Raw genomic sequence first — 25640 nt, forward strand, 5'->3', positions numbered from 1 at the left:
AACATAGGCTTTGGATTAAATTTCTGTCCGCTTCATATTTGTTCCAACCTTTTTTCTTTCTGTTCTCAGGCCCATAATGGGGATCTTACAGCCAGGGAGACCTGCAAGGCTGGATTCTCTGAAGAAGACTACACCGCATTAATCTTGGAGAACATTCTGGAAGGAGAGAGTCTACTCAAAGGTAGGGGGCTTGGGGATGGGTGAGAAGAAATTGCGCGTCGTGCTCTGGATGGGGGAGACCTTTCCAGGAACAGGCAAGGTGGGGCTGCCTTTGAGCTGGGCTTTTTGCAAGATGATGGCTCCGAGGTCAGTGAGATGGGGAGTCGGGACCTCAAAAGCATTTTGCATCGCAGGTATTTTGCATTCAGCATGCCTGTCATTTTTGAGTGAGGTGAATCATTTCCTGGGCAACAAACTGGAATTCGGATGTAACGTCACCCAAATAATGTGCAGGGAGAGACTTTCTTGCTAAGTATTTTTATGTATGAAATTCTGGATTCTTAAATTATCCCTGCTTTAAAATGCATGATAAAGCAGACGTTGTTGGAGATGCGATAAATAAGCCCACAGACGTTCTGTTCACAAATGTGGCATTCATTTTCATTACTGCCCCACTGACAACATGAAAACACACATGCAGGAGGGAACTACCAATTAGCTTTCTCGTAATTGTAGGATTAAATCCACATTTGTGATGGGAACATCAGAGGCAGCTTCAGAAGTCAAGTGACAGTAGATCATTCTGCATGTTGATCTGTTTCCCTTTCCAGACAAACTAATTAAACTTTCCATTTGCATGGGAGGGGAAATAAATCCGTTCTTCCTTCTGAGGATTCCAAATCCTACCACGAACACTGCAGCTGTGCGCCTTCCCAGAAGTAGCAGCTTTTAGCTGATTTCAGAGGGATGGAGGGAGCAAACTTTGGATAAGGCTTGAGAGCTAAATTTCGGCGCTCATGACTAAATAATCCTCACGCGGCTGACTTTCTCCCCAGTTTTGTGTTTTAGGAAATCTGGGATTTTCCCTTAAGAGCTGACAGGCTCCTCTGGGTGGGGAGAGGGTGAGAACACGCACACAGCAGGAGGCGAATTTCCAGGTCCTCTTCCTCGGAGGTGGGGCTTCATGGGCTTCCCTCGTTTGCACCTGGTTGTATGAATCAGGATTGTGAGCGGTTCCAAGTGCAGCTCTTCTTATGTGCTCGGTGTCGTCTGCGTTGGCTGCTAAGGGTATGATGCTGTTGACTCTTTCGTTTATTCCCCCCCCCCAAAATAAAAATGAAAATGAAATTCCCAGCCGTTGACCAGAAGCAGAATGGGTGTGTTGCACAAGGAGGCTTATATTGGTAAGAGTTTTAGGCGCTGCTCTGTGAATTTTAGGAGGGTGGGCCACCTTTCAGGGTGTATTAGCCTACTGAGTGTCCCAGTGTGTGCGCTCGGGGAAGGCCCAGAAGATGCTCTCACACTCAGTGTTGTAGTGTCACACGTGGCAAGGGACACATGGTACCCCCGTTTCCTTGTCCAGAAGCTGGCATCCTGGGCCTCTCTGGGGATGGAGCCGCTCTTGATAAGATCGTGGGTATCAGTTTTATTCAGGAACCTAAGGAAAAGTACCTCTTAGTAAAGCCAAATGCTACCTACTGTGGAAGCGAATGGCAGATTCTCATACCTTTTATGATGAAATGTGGGATTTCTAACAGGCATATGGTCTCCGTCCTGGCTGCTTTGTGCTTCCAGGCTGAACTGACTTCTGCTCTTGGCGGGTGTCAGAGGAAATCTTGGCTACTGGCTGGACCTTGGCCAGCCCCCTAAACTGGACAGGCTTCACCCAGTGTGGAACGGAGAAGGTGAACCTGGACCAGCCTTCATCCCTTGAGGATGCACCACTCATGTGGGGGCATGTACTTATCCCTTAGACGAGGCCCAGCCCCACCCAGGTGGAGGGGGGAGGTGCAGGTGTCTCCCAGGCATCGGGACCTTCTCTCCCCCTCCTGTGGGACAGGCTAGAGCCCCGTTGCTTCTCCTGCACCTGTGTGTATCCTCTTCCCCCCACTGTTCTCAGGGACCAAGATGTTTTATATCTTAGAAATAATTTTTTATATGGAGGCAAAAGCTGACGCAGACACACACTCAAATCAGGGCAGATAAAAATTTCTCTTTTTATGTACGCTCTCTGCAAACCACAAGACCACAGGGAAGATGTGTACATCCAAAATAAAATAAAGCCACGATATTTCTGTTATTCTGGTAGGAATCAAGTTAAATAGATTGCTTATAATTGAGTTATTCCAACAGAGAGAGCTTAACCTTAATTTGACAGGCGAAGCTTCCCATAGTCAGGGTTTTATTGTAAGTGTCCTGAAAGCCATTAACGGCTGCTTGGTGGCTTCTTCTCTTTGCCTGAGGTCAGCTTACCAGCAGCCCCGAACATCCAGATTCCAGAAGGAGCGATTTGTTACACAGTAATTAACTTATTTATGATAAATGGATGGAAGAAATGTCGTGGCATTTTGTTTTATGTCTAAATGAAAAGCATTTGCATTCTAAAAATTTCATGCTAATTAGGCTTAAAATAGTTTTCCCCAATAGGGTAGCGGGCGCTACGGTATTGTGAACCTTGTCAGCAGCAGAGCCTCTAAGTCCAGCCGTGTGGGGCATCCGCTGGGCTGATTTGTAGTGTTCTTGGATCCCTTCCGAGCTGGGTTTCCTGTGCCTGCTTTCTCTGGCCAGCTCGCAAGCGTAGCCCCGTACCATTAGCAGTAGTGTTGTTTTCAGGATCGTTCACTTACGGCCATGATCACTGGTGCGTGGTAATATCTAAAGGAGGATGGTTAAGCCGTTTTCCTTAGGCCAAAATGGGACGTTCCGTGCGCCCTAGTTCAGTGTGGGGCATTTGCTGAGCTGCTGTCTTTTTCTCGGCTTTGTTACTAATTGACAGCCTGCCCACAGCTGAGGCAGTGAACTGCATTGCTCTCTCAAGGTGAGCAGAGTCCTGGAAAACCCAGACCAGCTTCGTGGCAAACCCCCCAAAGATGGGAGAGTGATAGGCTGTATAGTGGGAGCCCAGGACGCGTGGGTCCTATTAACCCTGGGTCCTGGACAGGAGTTGGTGTGTGAGTAGCCATGTCTGCTGGGGGCAGGAGGGCGTGGAGTCTGGATGGTAACCTCACAATACAGAGAAGAGGGGAGTGCTGTTTCTGAAGACTGCCTCGGGAAGCCTTTGTGCTCCCACTCTGCCTTAGCTCAGGGCAGTCCTGGGCAGCCCAGCCACACTCTGCTTCCTCCTCGGAGAACTTCTGCTCTCTGGGTCAGCATCTCTCTTGCTGAAACAGGAGGGTTCACGAAGGCAGCAGCTCCGGCACTCTGCTGTGCTGTTTTAGATCATCTCAGAGTGTGCTCAGCCAACAGGATTAAACCCCATTACCAGAACCTTAAATGAAGGGGCTTAATTTTTCTCATGTGATGGTGAAGAGAGATGGTCAGGGGCTGGAGCAGCTTGTGACCGCCATTATCACTACCTGATCTTTATTCTGCTGTCTGTGGCTTGTCAGCCCGGTTTACTACCTCCTAGTTGTAAGTTGTAAACTGGCTGCTGTGGCTGCTGTGGCTCCGGCCATTGCATTTGAGTTTGGAGCAGGATAAAGGAGGGAGGAGGGGCACCATTTGCATCCCTTCCCTGTGGGAGGAGATCAAGCACTTTCTTGAGATGCTTGCTGTTCTCCTTGGCTACAACTAGGTCACATGCCACTCCCAGCTGAGAGGGAGGGGGAGGCTGGGATGCAGAGAATTGCTGGGAAGCAGAGAATTGTGTCGTCGTATTTGGGTTAGAGCTATTTTGATCCACCACCTGGTAGATCCATCTCCTTGGAGCAAGTAAGATTCTGTTTTAGGAAGGAAGGAGGGAGGAATGGATATGGAGGAGATAAGCATGGGTGTCTGCCCTTTAAGGCTGTGGCTTCCAGCACAGTCCCTAAATGTACTCTGGAATGAATGACTCATTTGCATACTAAGGCCCAGAGAGGGAGGGATGGGAGAGGGAGGGAGGGATGGGAGAGGGAGAGATGGAACAGGGAGGGATGGGAGAGGGAGGGATGGGGGAAGAGCCCACATGCAGATGTTTGGCATCAGCACCTAAGAATTGTGCACAGTGTTATGGGCAAGGCCAGAGGTACCACTATCTTATCTTGACAAGTATAGCGACACTAGCCTCTTCTCCAGGCAGGTGGGCTTGACCCCTGTGAGACGGGTCGCTCTTACTGGGGAAGAAGGCGTCAGGAGACACAGGACAAGAGGCTCAGCTGGTCTGCTGCCGAGCCACACCTGGCTTTGGGCCTGACCCGTGCGGTGGTGGCTGTGCAGTGAAAGTCTCAAATGAAGTCGTGAATGAGCCCAAGAACGTGGACACTGTAACACATCTGGACCCCCTTGGTTCACCTGCCGGGGAGGGGGAGCTGCTTGGACACTCAGCTGGTAGTACTAATAAGAAGCCACCCGCACGGGCTGCCTGTCCCGCGTCCACTCTCCCTGTCTTCCTCAGACTCCTACTCTGTGTTCAGCGTACGCACAGTCCTGTCCACGATGCTCACACGACAGGTGGACTCTGTTACACCGCGGTGGCAATATGGCCTGCTACGGCTAGGACCATCTGGTTAGGTTACTCTGTTCGACGAGGCTTCTGGGAAAGGATTTTTCCTTTTTCCTTCTTTCCTCCTGGTAGAGAGAAACCTATTCATCTGGCCTTGCCCTCTGCCTTTTTCCCTTACCTCTTCCTCCTGCCTGGAAGACAGACATGATGTGTGAGACACAGCAGCCATCTTGTGACTGTGAGGATGGTGGAGCGGGAACTAGATCCTAGGTGGCGTGCTTGAACCACATCCAGATAACCTCTGGGCTCGTTGTCCCCCTGAGAGGTGAGAAAACCAAGGCTGAAATACCTCAGTTGGGTTTTTTGTCCTTTTTAGTGAAGGCGATCCTGGGTGAGGGAAGCGAGTGCGGTGCCCGGCAGCAAGTAGCTGTCCTTCCCTCTGGAAGCCTGGAACACGTTTCATCCTCTGACTTGAGCCCAGCTTTGGGGGGACCCGCTACCCATCCTTTGTTCCTTGGGCCTCGGTCTTACTCTTTCTGTAGCGGCTCTGCTCCTTGTGGTCTCGAATCCATGTCCAGCACCCCGGATCGCAGAGCATACACCGTGGTGCTCGGTACATGTTTGCCGAGCGGATGAAATGAACAGTCAACCACGTTCGTGTCCGGGCCAGGATGTGGATGAATCATTCAATGTAGGAAGCCAGGCTGCCTGTCTGCCCCGCCCATCGGGGAATGTGCAGTCTCCACTGGCTCTCTTAGCCGCCCTCCTCCAGGAAGCAAGGGGAGCAGGCCTGGGGTCTCTGACTGCAGTGCTGACTAGCTCCGGGGGATCTCGGCTGCACGAGGGGTGGAGGTGAGGGCGGCCACGCAGGACTGCTTCCTGACCGGCGGCTCCACTGGCCTCACACCAGCACATCTCTTGCTCTGGAAGCCGGAGGAACCCTCCTTTTGGAGACCTGCACTGAGACCTGCTTGGCTTCTGTTGGCAGCCGTCTCCGGGGTCCCCGAGAAGGAGCCCCCAGAACCTTCTGTGGAGCGCTCGCTGGAGACGGTGATGCCCCTCTGGCTGTCTTTGGGGCCAGCCTTGCCATTTCGCGGTCGCTTGGGCTCTCAGGTCTGGCTGCCCGGGTGTCTCCAGGGCCCCCCATGATAGGTCTCCAGGTCTACCCCCTCGCTCCCTGCAATCCCTCCATCTCTGCATCTTTGAAACATGCTTAAGCAGATGCCAGAACTAATCACCAGCTGAGAACAAGGGAACAAGCAAGGGTTCGTCCTTCCAAAGAATGTGCTGGTTATTCTATTTGAAGGAGCAAGTTTGACTTCGAGTGAATTCCATCACGACAAAACACCATACTGCGTGCGGGTTCCTGTGCACCAAGGGCGGTAGAGCTCCCCACCTCACGTGTTATGAAGCCTCATGGGACAGGCTCCCTGCTTTTAGTTCCCAGAGGGGGACGTGGAAAGTTGCCCGCTGGCCTGCTTTTGTCACAAGGTTCAGAATTTGGGTGACTTTTTGCCCTGGCTTTAGGCTGCCCTCTCCTGGTGTTTCAGGCTGGCTCCCTGACTTCCGCACTTCAACAAAAGAGAACAAAACAACAAAGCTAGGTAGTTATCTTTGGTGGGTGTGTTCTTTCTCCCATTCCCCTTCCTGACTTCCATCGGGGCAAGCTGGTGCATGTGAGGTCTTCCCGGGCACTGACACACCTGCTCCCTTGACGCCTCCGAGACACCTGGGGCCTTGGGGCATTTGCAGGTCCTGCCCTAGCCCTGCTGGGTCTGCGCAGAGCACCCTGTGACTGTGCAATCCCCCGCCCGCCTTCGCAGGCAGGAGTTCTCTTGCGTCGCGGATCCGGCTGTTCCGTAGTTAGCCCGCATAGTTAGTGGCTTGATAGACACAAATTTAGCTGCTTGCTGTTCTGGAAACCGGAAGTCCAGCAGGGCCAATCTCCAGGCGGCCGTGAAGGCGTGGGCTGAGCTCATTCTTCCTGGCGGTCCCGGGGCAGAGTCTGTGGTCAGGACATGCCAGTGCTCGGACACCCCGTGCCGCTCATCCAGTCCCGCCTCGTTCCTGGGGCTCCCACCCCGCTCCCCACCATGCCCCGTGTCCCTAGTGCCGCTGGGAGCCATGGGGGGAGCAGGCTGCAGAGCCCACAGCAGCTCAAGGCTTCCAAAGGCTCCTTGTTTGGCTTCACTGATTTCCTGCCGGCAGCATGTGGGGATTTAGGAAGGATTAAAGTAAGCCTTCAGCTGACAGATAAATATCCACAGATAAATATCCACTAGCACAAGAGTCCCTCCCCCTGCCTCGGATGGGAGGAGGGGAGGACAGTCCTTGTGGTGGAGGACGGGAGCTTCCCTGCCCAGGCCGAGGCCCCAGGAGAAGCCGCAGGGGCGGAGGGAGGACTTCCTGGCCTGCCATGGGTGCATTTTCCATTTGGAATCCAGATTCGTTATGTTCCAGCCCCTGGGTGGGGGGTGCAAACCCGTGTCTGTCCATGAAGGATCCTTTTCTCTCTGAGCAGGACGGAGGAGGGCGGTGCCCCCCACCCCCGAGTCCTCCTTTGGGGCTGTGCACCTGTTTGTTCACCCGACATGGAGAAATGTTGGATCTTTGTCTCGCGTTGATTTTGCTGCCAAATGTAACTTTGAACACTGTTGACGCTGATCTGCTGGAAAGCTGAGGGGGGCCTCAGTGTCCGTGTTTGCTAAGCACGCGGTCCCAGGCTTCTGCTGCCTGCAAGGCTGAGGGAGAAGGGGGGGAAGTCACGGGCATCCTTGGGACAGGGGCCTGGCTGGCTGCCCTCCTCTCTGTGGGCCTCAGCTTCCTTATCTGAAGAGCAGAGGCCTAGCACGTCCAAGCGTGGTTGGGGAGCTGCGTGCCTGGGGACACTGGTGACACCCGCAGGCCCCTGCATCCCCTCCCAGACCTACCATAGTGGGTCTAATGGTGGACACCCCGAGAGTCATCTATCGGCACTTTGTTTGGAGAAGAGGTCTTGGCAGACATAATTAAGTAAGGTTCCTGAGATGAGATTGTCCCGGATGGTCTGGGGGCCCAATCCAAGGACAGGTGTCCTCATAAGACACAGAAGAGCAGAGACACAGACACAGGAGGAGCCACAGGAAGGGAGGCAGAGGGAGAGAGATGCCGCCACGACCTCAGGATGGCTGGAGAGGCCGGGAGCTCGAAGAGGCAGGAGGGACCCTGCCCTGGAGCCTCCCGGGGGCAGCATCACCCTTCCCACAGCTTGAACCTCAGACGCCAGCTTCTGGAACATCAAGAGAATAAGTTCCTGTTATTTTAACCCCCTGAGCTTGTGGTCATTTGCTACAGGAGCCCCGGGATGCTCAGACACCCGGTGCATCAGAAATCTAGGGCTGGGCCCTGGGGAGCTGCAGGATTGATCTGTCCCCCAGGGAAGTTGGTGCTGCTTCAAGCCGAAGACCTCAGGTCAAGAGGGATTTTAGCCTCAGAATCCCAGGGTCAGCAGAAACCACGTTATTCCCAAGGGCGTCTGCCGGGTGGTAGGTGGCGTCTGAGCGCACAGCTCGGGCGGGCGGCAGGCAAAATGCTGGGAGCGTCCACCCCACAGGGATGGTGCACAAGGCCCTTTGTGGCAGAGACCCCTGTCCTGTCTTCAAAAGTGTGACCTGGAACAACGCCATCAGGACTGAAATGTTCATGGAACAGTTGCTCTCATCCCATTAGCATCCCTGGTCAGATGCCATCATCACGAGGGTCAGAGCTGGGAGCAGATCGCGTGGTGACGTCATCAATGCTTTGTTGGTCTGTCTGTGGGCATGGTCAGCGGAACCCCGGGCTCCAGGGGAGGAGGGCTCGCTTCTGCTGCTGTCCAGACGCCGAGGCCGGCGGGAAGGCACGGGCGTTTACAGAACGTGCCTCTTCTCTCCCTAAAACTGCTTTGCCCAGCAAATGCAAAAAGGCCTTATTTCTGGCTCCGCGAGTTGAGTTCCCTGTGCTTCCAGCAGCCGCATTTTTGCTGCCTGGCTGCTCGGTTTCTCCAAAAGCAGAGGTTCGCACGCTTGTTCTGGGCCAGTCCCTGCCACCGCCCTTTCCTACTGCTGCATGGGGATGGCCTTGTGTATCCTTGGGGACCGTCGCTTCCCTGTCCACAGGTGTGTGGGTGCCGGGGGAGCTCAGGGCCCCTCGGAGAGTCAGCGGCTGCTGTGTCCTGCAGCCTGGCTGTCCTGACTCTTGTGGGGTCTGGGGTGGGACTGGCCCATCCCTCCCTGAGAAGAACTGTGGCAGCTGGACTCACGATGTCTTGGGTCCCCAAGCTCTGCTCGCACTGGGCCTCAGGGTCACGTCTTCTGTTCTCCACGAGTGCCTCTGGTCGCAGGGGCCGAGGGGAAAGGGCCCTCGCTGGGACTGCCAGGGGCTGCTTTCTTGCTCCGTCCCAGGCTCAGGCCAGTTCGCAGTCTGGAGGGATTTCAAGGAGAAAGACGCCCTATTTCCCTTTCTTATTTTTCTTCAGTGAGATGCTGGCAGAGGGAAGCCTCGGCTGGCTGGTCGGACGGGACACCTACGGGCGTTTGAACACCGTGCGTAGGATGAGCCTCATGTGTGGCTGCCTTTGGCGAGCACGGGAAGCCCCATGCTGGTCCTGGTGTCTGGCCCTTGTCCCGGTGTCGTAGGACTGCCACCCGTCCCACAGGTTGAGGCTCCTCTGTGCTGGGGACCGCGCTGGTGCCTCCCTGGGGCCTGCCAGACCCATCCGCACAACCACCCTGTGAGGCAGGCCCCCTTCCCCTGCTTGGGGACGCCGATGTGTTCCGCTTTGGGGCCCCTCGTTCGCGGTCCTGCGCTGGTGCCGAGGAGCCCGGGTGGAGGTGGGCAGACTGTCGCCTGAGGCCACCCCTGCCGTGGGCACCGCAGCCTCGGATGTTCCCCGTGGACACGGGGCACCCTGTGGTCCATGTCTGAGCGGCTTCCAAGGGCCCGGACTCCCATCCACTGTGTGGCCGCAGGTGTACGTCCCGGGGAACCTTCCAGAGTGCCCACTGTAAGAAGACATGTGGTTCCGATGGCAGGTGCAGGTCTGGAGGGCCGGTGGGGTAATGCAGGTGGGCGGTGCCCGGCCTGGGGAGCATGAACACCGGGCCACACCGCTGCTGCTGCCGCCGCTCAGCCAAGTAGAGCCTGGTCGGCAGAAGCTCTGCTTCCTGGAGGCCCTGGGGAGCCCACATGCAGGCCCTAGCCAGGAGTAGACCCTCTGAGACAACACCGCATTCCTGATGCGGGGCCCGGACCTCCGTGGCCGTGGGCGCCTCTCTTTTCGGTGCAGCCCCAGTTGTAGGTGGATGAGCTCAGATGCTCGTCTTGAGGGTCGAGCCCTGAGATGCGGGGACCCAGCCTTTGATGCCGTCAGTTTTCTGTTAGACGCAGCTCTGTTCGATAGGTCTTTATGGATGTGTTGGGGAACATTTTCCTTCTTGGCCTTTCGTGTTTTATGTGCAGCCAGAGACCTTTCGGCAAAAGGCATGTTTTTAAAAATTGAATAAACAAATTACGGCTTCTTGAAAGCTCTGTCGGCTCAGGGAGGGCCACGGGAGCCTGAGTTGTTCACTGTGGTTACTTGTTAACAGGGTTCTGGTGTGATTAGATCTTCAGGGTGTTTTTGGTGCTGGGGTGGGGAAGGACCAGGGGGGTGGGAAGCTGACCGAGCTAGGTGTTGGCGCACAGGGTCGCCCTCTGTAAAGCTGGGCGCTTGTTTCTTAAACCACCTTGTGCTTTCTGACCTTCCCTTGTGCGGAGAAGGGATCATGCCACTTACCTCATCTCGTCCTAACATCCTAAGATAACAACAGATTACCAGGAAGGGCTGCAGAAGAGAAGACTGTGATCAAACGTCTGTAAAACGATAGAACCTATGTTTTCTGGAGAACAGGGAGGCTCCAGGATGACTGGTTTTTTCCATTAAAGGAGCTGGACAGCTTAAGGATTGATCTGCAGAGAAGTGTGAGATACGCTTCCATGTGGGGAAAAAAATACACGCTTAAAAGGTTAATGGCTGGTAAACGTCAATTTTCTACAATCCTGGCTAATAAAAATACGTTATGAGACAGAAAACATCATGCTGCCAAAATTACAGAGGCCTTTGAAATCCATTTGAAGTCTTGGATCCTTTGAAAATGACTGGGGAGGAGGGTGAGAGCTTCAGGTCTTTTCCTTCCTGGTGGAGTGATGGCACCTTTGCGGGAAGGCGCAGCGTCTCCGAAGGGGCGGGGTCTTTCTCTGGGAATTTTTGGTCGAAAAGGAACAGGCGCTCTGCATTCCTAGGCCTGGAGTCTTTGCTTGGGCAGCCCTGTCCACCGCCGCACAGGTGTCCTGTGCTGGTGGGTCTTTGAGATGGCCCTGCGTCGGGGATTTGCGTTCGAAACACTGTAAGCACGGTAGTCCCTAAAAACCTCTGATTTCTTTTTTATTTTTTTTAAGCTTTATTATATTTTTTCAGTGTTCCAAGAAAAACCTCTGGTTTTTTAAACATGATGACGGCGACAGCCTTTTGTGACAGCCCCTAAAATTAGAATGGGCTTGTCTCCGCTCTTTGGGTAGGGATTCCAGCACACAGAGATTCTGGAACTTCCTGGAGTCTCCCGGGGAGAACCTGGGAGACTGGAGACTCAGGGTCTCCTCATCTTAGCCTCTACACATCCCCTGTCCTGTTTGCTTTCCTTGGATGCAAGTTTGAGTGGGCAGAGCAGATGCCTGGGCACCTAGAGAAAACCAGCGGGGAGAAGAAGTGCTCGTCAGGTGTTACTTTCCCCGGGGTCCTGCAGGTCCTGCGTCTTCTGCTGGATTTAATCAAGGCTCTCGACAAGGGAGCCGCTTCTCCTGGAGCGATGGACGACAGCCCTCGCTTCCAGCCTGGCTGACTCAGTGCAGCGGAGGGTCTTGTGGGCCACCTTCCTGATTCCTTACATTCCCCTTGGGTGGGCACGGGGCCGTGGGCTGAATTCCAGCTTGTTGTGACGCCGCAGCAGAGAGGCTCCCGTGTCTGAAGGTCTCTCGGCCTCCCTGACATGGCGCTGGTGCCTCTCACCTGTCCTCGTCGCATGGTGCATGAGGCCTTGAGAATCTAGGAAAGGAACTTGATTTTCCAGCAGGGTGAGCCTGGAGAGATTGTACCTCCCCCGGGGATGGGAGAGGAGGTGTCACTCCCTGGATGGGCCCGTCCCAACATAAGAGAATCTTACTTTTGCCTTTTCCCAGGGGAAACATTAAAACAGAGGGCAGCTGGGGCCTCACCAACACACCAAGGTTTGGGTCCGGATAGGTTGGGGCTCTTGGGACCGACCCACTTGGGTTTACGTGGGCTGACTGGGGGCAGGGGGTGGGGGAAGGGGGCCGAAGGATGGCGGCCCGAGAGCAGGGGTACTTGGGAATAGGACTCGGTTGCCTCCTTTCTCTTGGATTCTGTCCTGAGTGGTGTTTCCTCCCTTTAAAAAAGAGGCAGCGAGAAGAGAGTTCTTTCTAAGCCAGGCCTCCACGCTCTCGGGAGCGCTGGCGTGGGGCTTGGGACTGCTGGAGACATGCCCCATTGTTGGCCTCTAAAAGGAGGATTCTGGAAGGATATCATTCTGGGATGTGCCCACAAAAGTCCCCCGGTGGCTTCCTTAGGTTGCCGCTTCAAGGAGGCACTAATTAATCATGTCCAGCAACTACGGGGGAGCCGGGGCCGCTCCCAAGACCAGGAGGCAGCAGCCCACCCTCTGTCTGTCCGCTCTCCACACAGGCAGAAAATTGCATTGTTTCCTCCCTCTGGAAGGTGGTTATTTCATCAGGAAGCCACCCCCTCCTGGCGGTTATCTAGAAATTGCCTCACTGCATTTCTCCCTTATTGGTTCTGAAATAATATTGTTTCCGTCTTACTTAAATGCCACACAGGTTCAAATTTCTGTTGTTGTCAATGACACTCCAGATGATGGCCTTGTTTATTGCCAGAGACCCCAGTCACTCTCGAGGAGGGCAGATTGATGGGGAGGGCGCCTGGGACTCTGGCCGCTCGTCTGTGTCTTCCTGCAAAGAGTCCCGAGTTCCAAGAGCCAGGCAGGAGCTGTGGAGGCAAACCCTTATCTATTTATTTCCAAACGTATTGTGCCGTTCATCTCCACTCACTGTCTCCCAGGGGAACTGCTCTTCATGAGACAGGAGCCTCTCTCCAGAAAGGTATTTGATTTTTGATGTAAGGGAGGGATTAATGCCGCTGGATTTTGATAAGGCCGGCCGTCTAGTGTGGCACAGACATGCTTGTCCTGCCCGTATCGCTGAGTCGGTTCGTTACACGGGAGCACAGCGGAGCGGCAATACGGGTGTGCAGAGAGAATTGTAGTTTTGCTATTTAAAAAATAAGTCTAGTGGTTTACAATGTTAAAATGATAACTTGTTTAGGGAAACTCACAGTGCCTGTCTTTTGGCACAGAAAAACCTCTTCTAGCGGCTTGACTTGGATCCTCTTAATCTATTTTTATTTTCCTGAGCATAAATTAAAGCCTCATTCCTACTTGAACTCTTCAGTTAGAACGTGGGGCCAGAAGTGCATGTCTGCAGTGCCGACCTAAACATGTTTCCAGGACTCTACACCAATCATGAGCTGATGCCTTTGCTTGTAAATGATCTCCAGGGCTGAGATTAGATGTACTGTAATCTGGTTAGACTCTGCTAAGTAGCTTGATCTGTGGAGGATTTTCCTGATCCAGGTGTGAATCTTGGTGTCTTACCTGGGGATTGGGGGAGAGAGGATTAGAGGCCACATTTGTTCAGTGGATCAGTGTTATCCCATATTCCCGCCGTCCCCTTCTTCCTCACAGGGCAATGACGGGGCCGGTGTTCACACAGGCTCACCCACACTGCTGTTTCCCTTGTGGCCACGTCTGGTGTTTTGTGGGATGGATATCCGTGGAGGCCCCAGGTGGTGGTTAAACGATGCTTGATAATGGAGACTGGGCCTGTTATTCTAGAAGGCCATGGGGTCAAGGGCTGTTGGACAGAGAAAGGCGTGGGCGTCCCAAGATGCCACACCTCATTAATATTCCACATTGTTTATTTTGCTGTTGGTGGTGACATCTAGCTTCAGAAATGCATGTGGATCTTTGGATACCAGATCCACAGATACCAGAGCGGCTGCATCACTCTTTGGCCCATTAGTTAGGGGTCCCAGGGGGTCTTAGGCTCTCCAGGCCATGGTCCCAGGGCCCCTTTCCCTTTTTCTCCACACCACGCCCACCCCCTCCGGGGCCAGCATGGAGCCACCTGCTGGAGCAGCTGGAACTTGACATCCCTTCCTTTGCTGCTCTGCTCCTTTGTTTTGGCTGCCCTAGCTGCCCTTTGATCTGTGGGAACCTTCCAGGGCTGCTGCCTCCAATCCCATTTCTCCATGGAGCCCCATTCTGCTGCCTTCTCCTGTCCCTCTGCCTGAGCTAAGTGAGATTAATTATTTTCACCTCCGTTGTTTCATAGCTTTATTAAAGTATGTGATGATGTGGAGTTTCTTGGGTTCTCCTCCACGTCTGACAGAATTGTGGTCATGCTATGAATGTGAGTGTGTGTGCACATGTATGTGTGTGGCATTAGAGCTACAGATGTGTGGGAGGAGGTGTGCTAGGGAGCTGGAGAGCGGTGCCAGTTCCCCAGATCACCTACGAAGCCTCCCTCCCAGGAAGGATTCTTTGCAGGAAAAGGAGACGAGCTTTCTCGCACCTCTTGGAGGGGCAGAGGCTGGAATTGATAAGCAAGAAAATGTGAGAGCATGATCATTAGAGAAGGGTGGGCATCGAGTGGAAAAGTCAAAAGTGTTTTTCATTTTGCACCTCTGTGTTAGGGCTCATTCAGTGTATTTATTAAGCCATTATCAAAGCCAAGTAAGACAAGTGGGTCTTTGTCTAATGAACTTGCCCCTCTGTGGGCTGTGTTAGCTGCAGGTGTCCAGAGCATAACTGGATAACAGCGGTGGTTATTACGTGGTCTTCGGGCCAGACCGCCCCACCCTTTATCCACACAACGCAGTACACGAGGCTGACTTTTCCAGCTCCGGTTCCGACTTAGAACCCCAGGGTAGGTGCCGGCCAGAAGCCTGACAGAGTCTTCACATTTCAGGCCCCAGTGCCTTTCTCCAACTCGGGGCCTGTGCTGTGACCCAGCTATAAAGCACACGGGCTGCCATTTGGTAAACTTTTCCTGCTGGGTTACTTGGCTGGTCTGGATGTCGGCAAAGCAGAAAGTTCCACATCTGAGGGTCAGGGTGCCAAGGAGGCCCACCTGTTGATCTCTGCCTTAGGTTTTTAGTTACCTGACTCTTCATCCTGCCTGCCACCATGGCCCTGTCTGCGGGTAGCACTTCTCTGGAGGATGCGGTAGTTCTGCCAAGCGATGTCGGTCTCAGGGAGTGGAGATCTGGAGACACCTGTGTGTCTGCATGTACAGGAGTCAAGCTGCTTGACTGACCCCATTTCATCAATCCGTTCCCTCTCCTGGGCTTGTCGAGCCAGAGGCCTACTGAGATGAGGCAGTGATGTGGTGTTTCAGCGCTATGCACACACTCATTCTAGATACTGAAGCGTGCTCCTTCTGCATCAAGGATGTGTTTGTGTACTGTCTACAGTTGCCTTGCATGGTGGCCGCTGGGCTGGGGCAGCGTCCCATCCTGGTGCTCAGCCCACAGGAGCACGTCTGCCCAGGGCTCACTTGCTTTTCCCAGGAGACAAGTTCAGAAGGCACGAGAGACAGGCAATGTGGAGGGGAGTGGGAGTGCCAGGAAGCATGTTCTCTCTGCTGTAGAAGGATGGAGTCCAGGCTCTGCTGGGTCTCTGATGATGGCCTGTGGAGTCTGAGAGGCCTCCGAAAAAGGACAGCGCCCCAGGCACTCACAGTCACTGATCAATGCTGAATTGATGCACTCACTTCCCAAGTGGGGGCTGGCTTCATGTCCCAGCGGAGGGATCATTCCTTACTGGTGGACGTTTTGAGACAGATGGTCAGAGCCTCTGTTGCAGCAGAAATACTGAGACTTGCAAGGGTCGAGGGCTGAGGCCTGGGGTGGAGGTCTCTGTGCTGGCCCCCTCCTCCCTCCCGGGGCCGCCCTGCATTCCTTTACTTCCAGGTTGAGAAGCCACGTGGCCATGACTGCCATTCCCAAGAGCCATCCCTCCAAAGCAGAGAGTGCAGCCAGGAACATTCTAGAAGGTGGGCCGGGGCTGGCATAGGCAGACACGTCCTGCTAGCTCATGGTGTCCTCACAGCATCTTGCCGCCTGTTGGCTCTCACTGTCAGGTGCAGCCAGAAGAGGCTTCGGAGGCCGAGCTGGAGTGGGTTCCAGGGGCACTTGTGGCGTGCTGCCGCAGGCCCCACGCACCCTCTCCCTGCTCCGTCAGGCTCTCTGCGACACCGAGCTCCCGGTGCTTTCCTGGTTCCTGCTTCATATTGTGTGGGGGCCTCTGCTGGGACCACATCCCAGCCAGGCACCCTGTGCCTCTGCTCAGAGCTGTGCTCCGCCCCCTCGGCCCCCACACCCATGCGGCAGGGTTGCTGTTCAGAGCCCGTCACCTGTCACCCTCCCTGCACCGTGACATGGTCTCCCAGAGACACACACCCACTTCTGGCTGCACCCCAGCCTGAAGCAGGCTGAGCCCACGGGGACAGCCAGTCAGGGCTGATGGCTGAGCGGGTGATGGGGCCTGTGCTCCCCAGCGGGGTTTGTGTGCACATCCCTGCTTCCCTGACCCCTGCACGCTCTCTCGGCCCTTCATTCCTTTTCTCTGCTCTTCCCTGGGGAGTTCCCACCTCGCCTAGTCTCTGGTGTCAAGTCTGCTCCAGAGCCCCGGCCCCCGCCGGTGGCCAGGACCCCCTCCCCACACCTGTGGAGAGGGCTCCTCTGCTGTGGTGGGGCCTCCTTGGGGCGCAGCCTGGGGAGGTCAGGGGCCCACTCTCCCTTTTCCCGCCCCCCACCATCGAGCCCCTGTGGGGCTGGTCACCCACGGCTGGAGGGAGACAGAGGGGGAGGTCTGGGAACGGGAGCATCCCCTCCGAGGTAGTGCCCTCGCCAGGCCCTGTGGGGGAACACAGATGTAGCCTGAGCTCCCAATGCCCAGGGATTGTGAGCAGAGCGAACCCTGATGTGAACCCTGATGTGAACATCTCTAGCCTGTGATGTTCTGGGAGTCAAGCCCCCAGCAGGTCGCTGGCCAAGTTGCAGGCCTCCACATATGATTGTGGGTCCAGCTCTGTTTCCAGTAACACAGTGGCTGTGTGGAGGCCAGCACCAATGGGAGGCTCTGACTCTGGTCTTGAAGACAGGTAACTGGAGAGAAGGGGATATCTTAGGGCCATGGTTGCAAGGCAGAAACCCTCCTCCAGTGGGTAGAGTCCAGGCCTGGGGTCATTGAATAGACATCCACACTGATCGTAGCCCCCCACTGTGCCCTGGACCTGTGACATGCTCTGGGGACACCCCCCACCACTAGCCGTGAGCCTTCGCTGCTGGGGATGGCTGGGCTGAGGTGGCTGTTCCCTGGGGCTGCACGTGAGAAGGAGGTGAGGGGAGAAGCCTGGTGCAGAGAAAGCAGGGGCAGGGGTGCAGGTAGATAGCAAGAGTAGGAACCTTATTTTGGTGTTAAATTACCATGAAGGAGGAAAAGTGGGTTTGAACTACACTTTGAACAAGTGTAGTTCAAACCCAGGCTGTTGGCGCCTGAAGGCCCCCAAGCATCAGGTCTGCGTGTGGGGCCTGTGGCACAGCTGGGGGACTGTCATAGTGCCCACAATGCCCGCAGTGCCAGGGACGGGGTCCTCCAGTGACGGAGACCCCCATCTTCTCTCCCAGCGTTGAGGACAGCGTCTCCACGTCCTGATTCCTGCAAACCTGATTTCTCATGGAGAGAGTGGGGCCAGGTGTGCAGCACAGATTTAATGGTGTTTTTTGCTTTTACCGGGCTTGTGTAAGAGCAGATCAGGCATTGTTATAAATCTCCCTGTTGAACACACGTACTTCCGTACGCTGAGCGGTCCCTGAGAACAGAAGCAGGGTCCAACTTGAGAGGGGACGTGGGGGGACCGCAGGGCGTGGCGTCCATGTATGACGTGCGTGCTTGCCACCCTGGTGGGGCTGGGGCCCTGGATGACCTCCCCAGGGGTCTGACCTTGCACGGGTGAGCAGGCGGCAGCCTCCCAGCTCTGTTCTGTCTCCATGCTCTTGGTGGTGAGCCCCCGTGGCTGATTTCCCATGGGGATGAGGTGTTCCCCATGCAAGTCACGAGTGCTAAAGAGAATAGGAGGGATGATGGTTCCGAGGGTCTCTCCCTCGGCTGGAATCCAGGGCACATGATGCTCTCTCCGCCTGGACACGTGGCTCTGAGCAGTCCACCTGCTCTGACCCAAAGTTTGTGGTGGGCAGGGCTCCCCCTTGCATGCCGGGATCCAGGCAGTGGCGTGTGGCCCCATGTGCACGTGTCACCCCCTCCATGACAGCACCACGAACCATGGCAGGGTTGTCCACGCAGCCGACCCCAAAGCCGGAGGGGACACGTGCTTGTAACCATGTCAGGGGATAGACCCCAGACCTGTGCGTTCATCACGGGCCCCCCGTCGACTCTCCCAGCCCGACCGCCCACATGATAAACACGGGAGAACGCTCGGCCTCTGCAGACCCCGCAGGTTCTGTCCACACTTCCCACCTATTTGAACCTTTCTTTGAAAACCCCCACTGCTCCGGGATGGGGGAGGGGCATGGAGCAGGCGGCCCGGCAGGAGTGGGACGGAGGATGAAGTAAGGCAAGAATGAACATAACACACTTCGGAGAAGACAGTTTCGTTTAAAAAGTGCCTTTCATCTCTCCCTTTTATATTAACATAACACTTTGTATTTTTAAAATGCCAAAAAAATTTTTTGGAAACTTGAAAAAGAGAAAAATACAAAGAAAATTCAGCGTAACTTTATCTCCCACGCCTGAAGAAAGCACTTTCTCATTTGGCGTGTCGTATGTGTGCATGCGTGTGTATGTGTGCGCGTGTGTGTGCACAGACTTGCACAGTTGGGATGTGTCGTAGGTGCATGTGTGCTGTGTGTGCAAGTTTTCATGTGACCGGCATGTTCCTGTTTCCACGTGTGTGTGCACAGACACACACGCATGTGTTTTGTGCATGGGAGTGCCTCTGTGGTGTGTTCGTGGGCTCGAACGTGTTAGCGTGTGTGCGAAGATGTGGGTGCTGTGTGTGGTGCTCACAAACATGTGTACGCGTGGTGTGGTTGAGTGTGCACACGCATGGCTTGCCACACGCACGTACGGCCTGCATGTGGTGGGACAGGATGTTCCCAGGTCTTTGCGGCCAGACTTGACGCTGCAGCGAAGATCTTTGCAAACTCCTTTTACGGCACGGCTCTCGTTTCTTCGCGACAGGTCATTAGGAAGAGAATTCAGAGTTTCTGGTTAGAGCCTGTGTTTGTGACACCGTCCAGGACGCACTTGGTTAAAAGACGAGACTTGGTGCTGATCTGTGTTCCTGGGGAGGACGCTGGGGACGTGTGTGTCCATGCACTAGTGGGACCACTCTTTTAAAACTGTGTCCCGGTGTGACCGATGTGACCGGTGTGACCAGAGTGACAGGGGTGGCATCAACTGCCCTGCATTTGCTTAGTCAGTGGAGAGGCTGGCCATTCAGAAAGTCTGTTTTTCCCTCCTCTTTCTTTTTCAAAATGGCACGTCCGCATTTGTTCCTATTCCCGCTGCAGGTGACTGTGGGGTGTTGGGCGTGGCTGACACGGATGTAGGGATTCCTTTGGGGAAACCCGACCTCTGTCTTTAGGCTGCAAACACGCTTGCATTTCTGGGAGCCCCTTGCCACTGGCATTCCTCAGGGGGGTCCTGTGGTCTCTTACTCGGCTAGTCTCAGTGCATTCTTCATCTGCCCTGGTTGCTTAGTGTGTGCCGACGTGGGCTTCGTGTGCACCCGGCTCAGAGGTGCTGCAGCGGGTGGTTGATGGATCTCTCTCATCCAGACCCTTTGTTTGTATTAATAAGTAAGCAAAACCCATCCGGACCGGCTGGAGCCCCTCCACAGGTTCTGTGAAAGGCAGTGTCGCTCCCTAAGGCCCGGAGCTGAGAGTTTAACCAGCCACGGGACCCGGTGGCCCAAGTGTTCTGGAGAGGGCCTGATGGTCATTCTTTCAGGCTCTGCTGTCCGGATGTTGGAGGACCCACACGACTGCTCTTGTGGCACAAAACCAGCCGTGGACAGGTGGTAAGGAAAGGTGGCTCTGTTCCAGGGAAACGTTATCCACATCTCCAGGCCAGGGACTGGACCCGACATGACACAGAGTCCCCTCTTCCTGCTTTCCTGCCAGACCCTCCTGTTTTCACTTTCCTTTCTCCTGGACACGTGGAGAGAAGGGCCCCTGGCCAGGACCTCGTGCCCCAAAGGCCTCATTCTTCGGTCTTCCTAGCCACCACCTGAAGCTTGGTGTTTTCAGTCCCATTCGACAGATGAGGAAGCTGAGACCAGCAAGCTGGGAGGACGTGGCCAAGGTCATGAGGAACCATGGCTGCCCGTGGAAAGTGTGGCTCAGAGCGGGGTCTGGTCTTGGGGCCAGAGGCCATAGTGTGTGTCCCCCAAGGCCTGAGCCGGCTGGAGGGGCCTTGGAGGACACGAGGACACGCAGACACGGAGCCACCCCGAGCCCGGCCAGGCCCCTCCAGCCCTGCCAAGGTGCTTCGTGTTGGGCAGACCCCTAACGGCGCTGGAACAGTGAGAGAAAGGAAATGGAACATTATTAACCACTGATGGATAGTGTATTCAGTTTCCAATTTAATGATCTGCAACTGCAAATCCAGGGTTAAGAATGAACCAATTTCTCACATCCTTTTTGCTCTGTTCATCCCAGGTAAGGAAATGAAAGGATTACTCCACAGTCGTGTGATCCAAATGTCAATGTTCTGCCTCGTTAGAGACGCGGGCGCGACTCCCCTGAAAGCCTGCACCATGGGGGTGATGTCGCGCAGCTCACCTGCTCGGAGTGGGGGCTGCTCGTGGGGGCATGGGAGCCTTCACAGGGAGGTTGTCCCCCGGTGCTGGAAGCCAGCTCCTCTCCAGGGCCCTAGACCCTTCCCGCCACTCCTCCTTCCCACGCCCAAGCATCCCTTCCCTCCCGGCCAGCAAGGTGGCGTGGGCTGGCGGGAGGGGTGGGGTGGGGGGCACCCCAGACCTGTGGCGGTGGGTGTTGGCACTGCCCATTCCCGCTTTCCTGGCAGGGCACTGAGAGATGAGGGGACAAGCGTTTGGGTTGATGGCGTGTTGACTAAATTGCATGCAGCTGGGTCCTCTCCTTCCCCACACCCTTGTGCAGAGAGCTGAGGGGGGGAAGCCGCCTGGGCTCTGTTCCATAGGCAGCTGGGGTGGGCACCCTCCTCCAAAGCCAAGCCCCCAGCTGTGCTGCAAGGGTGTGAGGGAGGAGCACTGCACCCCCCGCCTTCCAGCACCACACTCGTCCCACAACAGGACTTTAGGAGTCCAGGTTTTTTAGCCATTCTGCACAGGACTGGATAGAACCTTCCAGATCAAGTGACTGAAGCTGGCGTGTTCTTCTCGCATGACTTGAGACGGAGGGCGGGGAGCTGCTGGTGGCAGTTCAGAAGCCAAGAGTGTTTGGTAGCTAATGCTTTTACTCAAGGAGAGAAATTATGAACAAACACTTCTGCTCGGCAACATCGTGAAAATAAACATATGGCTGCAAAAACGCTTCTCAACACCCCTGCATGTTGGTCTGGTTCACAAGACACTGAGAACCGAAAATAAAACAATGAGGAGGGATGTGTGTGCCAGCTTGCAGCGAAGAACCCCCGAATCGCTGACAGGTTCTTTTTCGCTGGGCAGATTTCAGAGCTGCATCTGTTACTTCTCCGGGAACACGCAGCCATCTTCTGGGCCCACTTCCTGGGGCGCAGTGGGACTGATATCAGCCCAGGAGTCGTGGTCAGGGGTCCAGGTGGAAGGATGGCAGTGCTGACACCAGAACGGCCGGCCCACGTCATTTTACACACGGCTGACGTCACACTCCTTAACTGTGCTTCTTGAAACATCAGGCTTGGTGTAAAACAGTCGTTCCAGGTGGGATGCAGACGTGGGGTCCCTGCTCCCCACTCATGGCCCTGGCACCGAGTTCCCTCCATGAGTCGGCCTTCTCAGGGGTCGCAGTGCTCTCGGTGTCCAGAAGTCAAAGGCATGTGTGTGTGCATGAGAATATGTGTGCACATGTGTGCGAGTGTGTGCGAGTGGGTGCATGCCCGTGACCTTGCCACACACCCAGGGACAGGCGGTCCTCACTCAGCCTGCAGGAGCTCGTCTTGAAAATGAAGACCATGATGGACACTGATGGGGCTGTGAGCCCTGAGCCCTGTCCCTTTCCACTGCAGCGTGATGTCACAGGGACACCCCGTGTGTGTGTGTGAGTGTGCACTGCACAGGACAGTGTGCTGGTGTTTGTGAGTGTGCATTGAACAGGATAGTGTGCCGGGGTACGTGTGAGTGTGTGCTGAACAGGACAGTGTGCCGGTGTGTGTGCGTGTGTGTGTGAGTGTGCGCTGAACAGGACAGTGTGCCAGTGTGTGTGTGAGTGTGCCCTGAACAGGACAGTGCTCCTGAGTCTGCAGCTGACACAGGCTCAGGACGGGCAGAGCGGGTTCTGACAATTGCGGACTCATAGCCCTGGTGGCAGAGATTGCGGTGAGAACGTCACGGAGTATAACGGGCCGAACGGAGTCTCCTAGACAGATGTGCTGCTGTCTTCCCCGCCTGGGGTGTAGCTTTATTTGGGGAGAGAAGGGTCTATGCAAATTTATTTAAGTTAACATGAGGTACTCCTGGATTAGGACGGTCTCTACACCCATGAGCGGCGTCTACGAGAAAGGACGTTACCTCCAGTGGTCTGGCGGGTCACAGTGGACGCCAAGACTGGAGTGAGGCGTCTGCAAACAGGGGAGCAGGGGGTTCCCTCGAAGGAGTGGGCGGGACCCTGCCACAGGTGTCAGAGAGAATAGGCCCAACTTGGCTTCCGGCCTCCAGAGCTGGGAATGGTACGTTCTGCTTTAAGCTGCCGTGTCCGTGGCGGTGTTTCAGTCATGGGTGCACTGGAAAGCCAAGCACGAAGGTGTTGGTCCTCCTGTGTGCTGCTGACGTCCCGTCTCAGTGAGAAGGGACCGTCTGCCGGGGGGGTGGGGGGTGTGCTCTGTCCCTGCTCACTCTGAGATGGAGCAGCTGCCCCGTCCAGGCAGCGGGCCTTGTGTCCGGAATCTCTGGGTTTCCTGGTGGCCCCACAAGAGGCATGTCATCCCCCAGAGCCTCCCGGACACTCACAGCACTCCACCCTCATCTCCTTGGTTTGGTTCCTCCGCACCCCGCCTGGCGGGAGCTTCGTCATAGCACATTCTGTGCAGGGACTAAAGCCCCAAACAGCGGCCTGCGGGAAGTGTCGGTGGCCCTTTGAAATCTGGGTGAGATTGGCCAGCATCATCCCTTTGGGCCTTGATTTGTGGCGAACATCTGGGGCTGGGTGTCTGGCCCAGGTCACAACTGACCTGTTCAATATTTGTCATTTTCATTCATTCTGAAACTGGTTTTCTGTGACGTTCTATTATCTTAAATTTACACCTTATGCTTCCCCGTCTTCTCCTGAAACCTTGAGCTGCTGGAGGACAGGAGATGTGTGTGTGTGTGTGCACGCGCAGGTGTGTGTGTGCAGGTGCGTGTGTGCACAGGTGTGTGCGCACAGGTGTGTGTGCAGGTGTGTGTTCTATGAGTGTGTTTCTCTGTCTGTATTTTCCGGCGACATCTGAGGTTGAGCCGGACAATCCCTGTGTACATATTCCGTGCTTTACATCTTGTCTTTGCATCTGTGATGTTTCCCTCCATCTTGGGGAGAAAGAAACTTTGTATCTGGAGTGAGTGTTGCAGGGCTGAGTGTAACACAGGCCTTTGGATCCGTTGCCACAACCTTAATTTCTAAGGTTAAATGTCTACAGATCCTATCAGAATCCAGTTAAGACGCTGATTCTGACTCCGAGGTTCTGGGCCAGGGCCTGAGGGTCCGTACCGCCCGCTGCTGCTGGGTGGGGAGCCCCCTTTAGGCCGCAGGGATCTGGAAGGTGCCACCCGCAGTTGTGAACCTCCTGGCATCATTCCAAGTCCCTGTGTCAATTCCCGCGAGACTGTAACCACCCCCGACTCCTTCTGATTCTCTGGCCTTCAGTTTCTCTCTCCCCATTGGTCTGAATGAAGGTACCGCACCCTCTTTGGAGGGCGGTCTGATCGCTCAGAACCAACAGCGTGGCTGGTGTTACATAAAGATGAGAACAAGCCGTCAAGACTTGGCATCGTCATTTCCACAGGTCAAGAAGAGGCCAAAGACGGAATGAAGGATGTGTCCGCGTCCCCAGGGCTCGGCACACACTTCAGCAGGGACCTGCAGGGAGACGTGTGGGCACTCCGAGCTCATGTGTGGCTGCATCTGGCTTCAAGTGTGGGCACGGGCACAGACTGATCCCACGGGGTCGTAAGTAGACGGGCCTGCCATTCCTCCTGAGCCCCATGGGTCCTCTAACGGCGCCATCCTGCCATTCTCTGGTCTGTTCATGGTTTAAGGATGTGGCCGGCCACGCTGCTATGCCTCCAGGTCCAAACAGGAGGAGGCTGTGCGTCTGCTCTGTCCCTCGCTGTCACTCGTCAGAAGTTTGAGAGCTTGTGGTATTTTCATTGCTTGGGTTTCATTCTGCCTATTGAATTTAAGAGCCTTTCAGAGCATGCTGGGAGGGGCAATGATCATGAATCTGGACTCAACAAGTAGCCTTAGAACATGGCTGGCAAAACATCCCGGGTTCCTTGGAAACTTCCAGTTACAGGAAGTGGTTGATTGGCCATGTGGCCATGATGTCACAGAGTTTTTAAAACTTTGGACTGATGTATTGCTATATGCAAGACAAAAGGGGGGGGCACGTCCCAAGTGTCTGGACTACAAAACCTCACCACCTGAGCACACCGTGTAACCGGCACCGACGTATTAAGGGGCAGAGTGGGACCCACCCTCCAGGCCCTTCTCCACAGTCTCCCCTCCTGGAGGGTCTGCGCCACCTGCGTGTGGCCTGATTTTGAACTTCAGGTCACTGGATGCCCGTGGCCTCGACTCTCCTGCATCTGGCTTCTCTGGTCCCTCGGGATCACCCAGATGATGGCTTCTGTGTGTTCTGGGTCCCCTCCTCCTGTGGAGCCTGCCTTCCTGCAGAGGCGCCACGCCCTTCTGCCCCGTCTCCATGGGCGGTGCCATGGCAGGTGATGGCACGTGGGGCCCATGGCCCAGCCTTGTTCCACGCCTCCGCAGTGGCCCTTGGGAACACATTCCCTGCATCAACAGAGTGGCCGGGACTCGGGAAGCAGAGTGCACGTCGCAGCGGCGACCGTGGGCTGTGTCAGCGTTGAGCTTCAGTGCCGGGGAGGACGCAGCTTCTGCCTCTGTTGCCTGCTGCCTCGTCAGCCTCTTGCTTTTAAGTGTACGTGGCGTATTTTCCCACACATCTGGACCACACTAGGGGCGTGTGGTTTCCAAGGGCTCTGCAGAGGCTGCCTTTAATATTAAACACTGTATGCATACACACACTTAACCAAAGCTGTCACGAAACCACCCTGAGTCGCAAGGTTCGGGAGTGGGACTGGTTTGGCGGAGACTGAATTAGTGGGATCCACTGTCCTCCGTGGGGAGGGGAAGGCGGAGAGTGGTGGCCTCTGAGACACCCTCCTTCCTGCCCCATTATGTGGGAAAGCTGCGCAATTAATCTTTGTCCACCTGCAAATCCTGGCAAAAGTCAGACACGCCGGCAGCGTCTTGAGAATTTTCTGCCACTTTTGTTCATTGGAATAATCGCTTGAGCCGGGGGCTGGGTGGCGGTGGGGAGAGCCAGGGCTCACTGTTTGGCACGAGCCAGATAAAACGGGCAGCACATCCTGTTACCTGGGGCCTGGCTTGCATTGCATAATGGGAACCCGTTCCGGCAGCTCCCCAAGG

General features: G+C 55.2%; 1 protein-coding gene across 1 annotated transcript in view; it reads left to right on the forward strand.

The window, feature by feature from the left end:
• LOC123926584 overlaps positions 1 to 24239 on the forward strand; it is a 57857-nt gene extending 33618 nt beyond the window's left edge. The window contains exons 3-4 of the mRNA XM_045980539.1: positions 70 to 181; positions 23974 to 24239. Of these exons, the coding sequence (XP_045836495.1) occupies positions 70 to 181; positions 23974 to 24125 (264 nt within the window). The 3' untranslated portion in view covers positions 24126 to 24239. The remainder of the gene's footprint in view (positions 1 to 69; positions 182 to 23973) is intronic.
• Positions 24240 to 25640: the final 1401 nt, after the last annotated feature.

Source organism: Meles meles, chromosome 16 (genome assembly GCF_922984935.1).
Source record: "Meles meles chromosome 16, mMelMel3.1 paternal haplotype, whole genome shotgun sequence".
Classification (NCBI taxonomy): Eukaryota; Metazoa; Chordata; class Mammalia; order Carnivora; family Mustelidae; genus Meles; species Meles meles.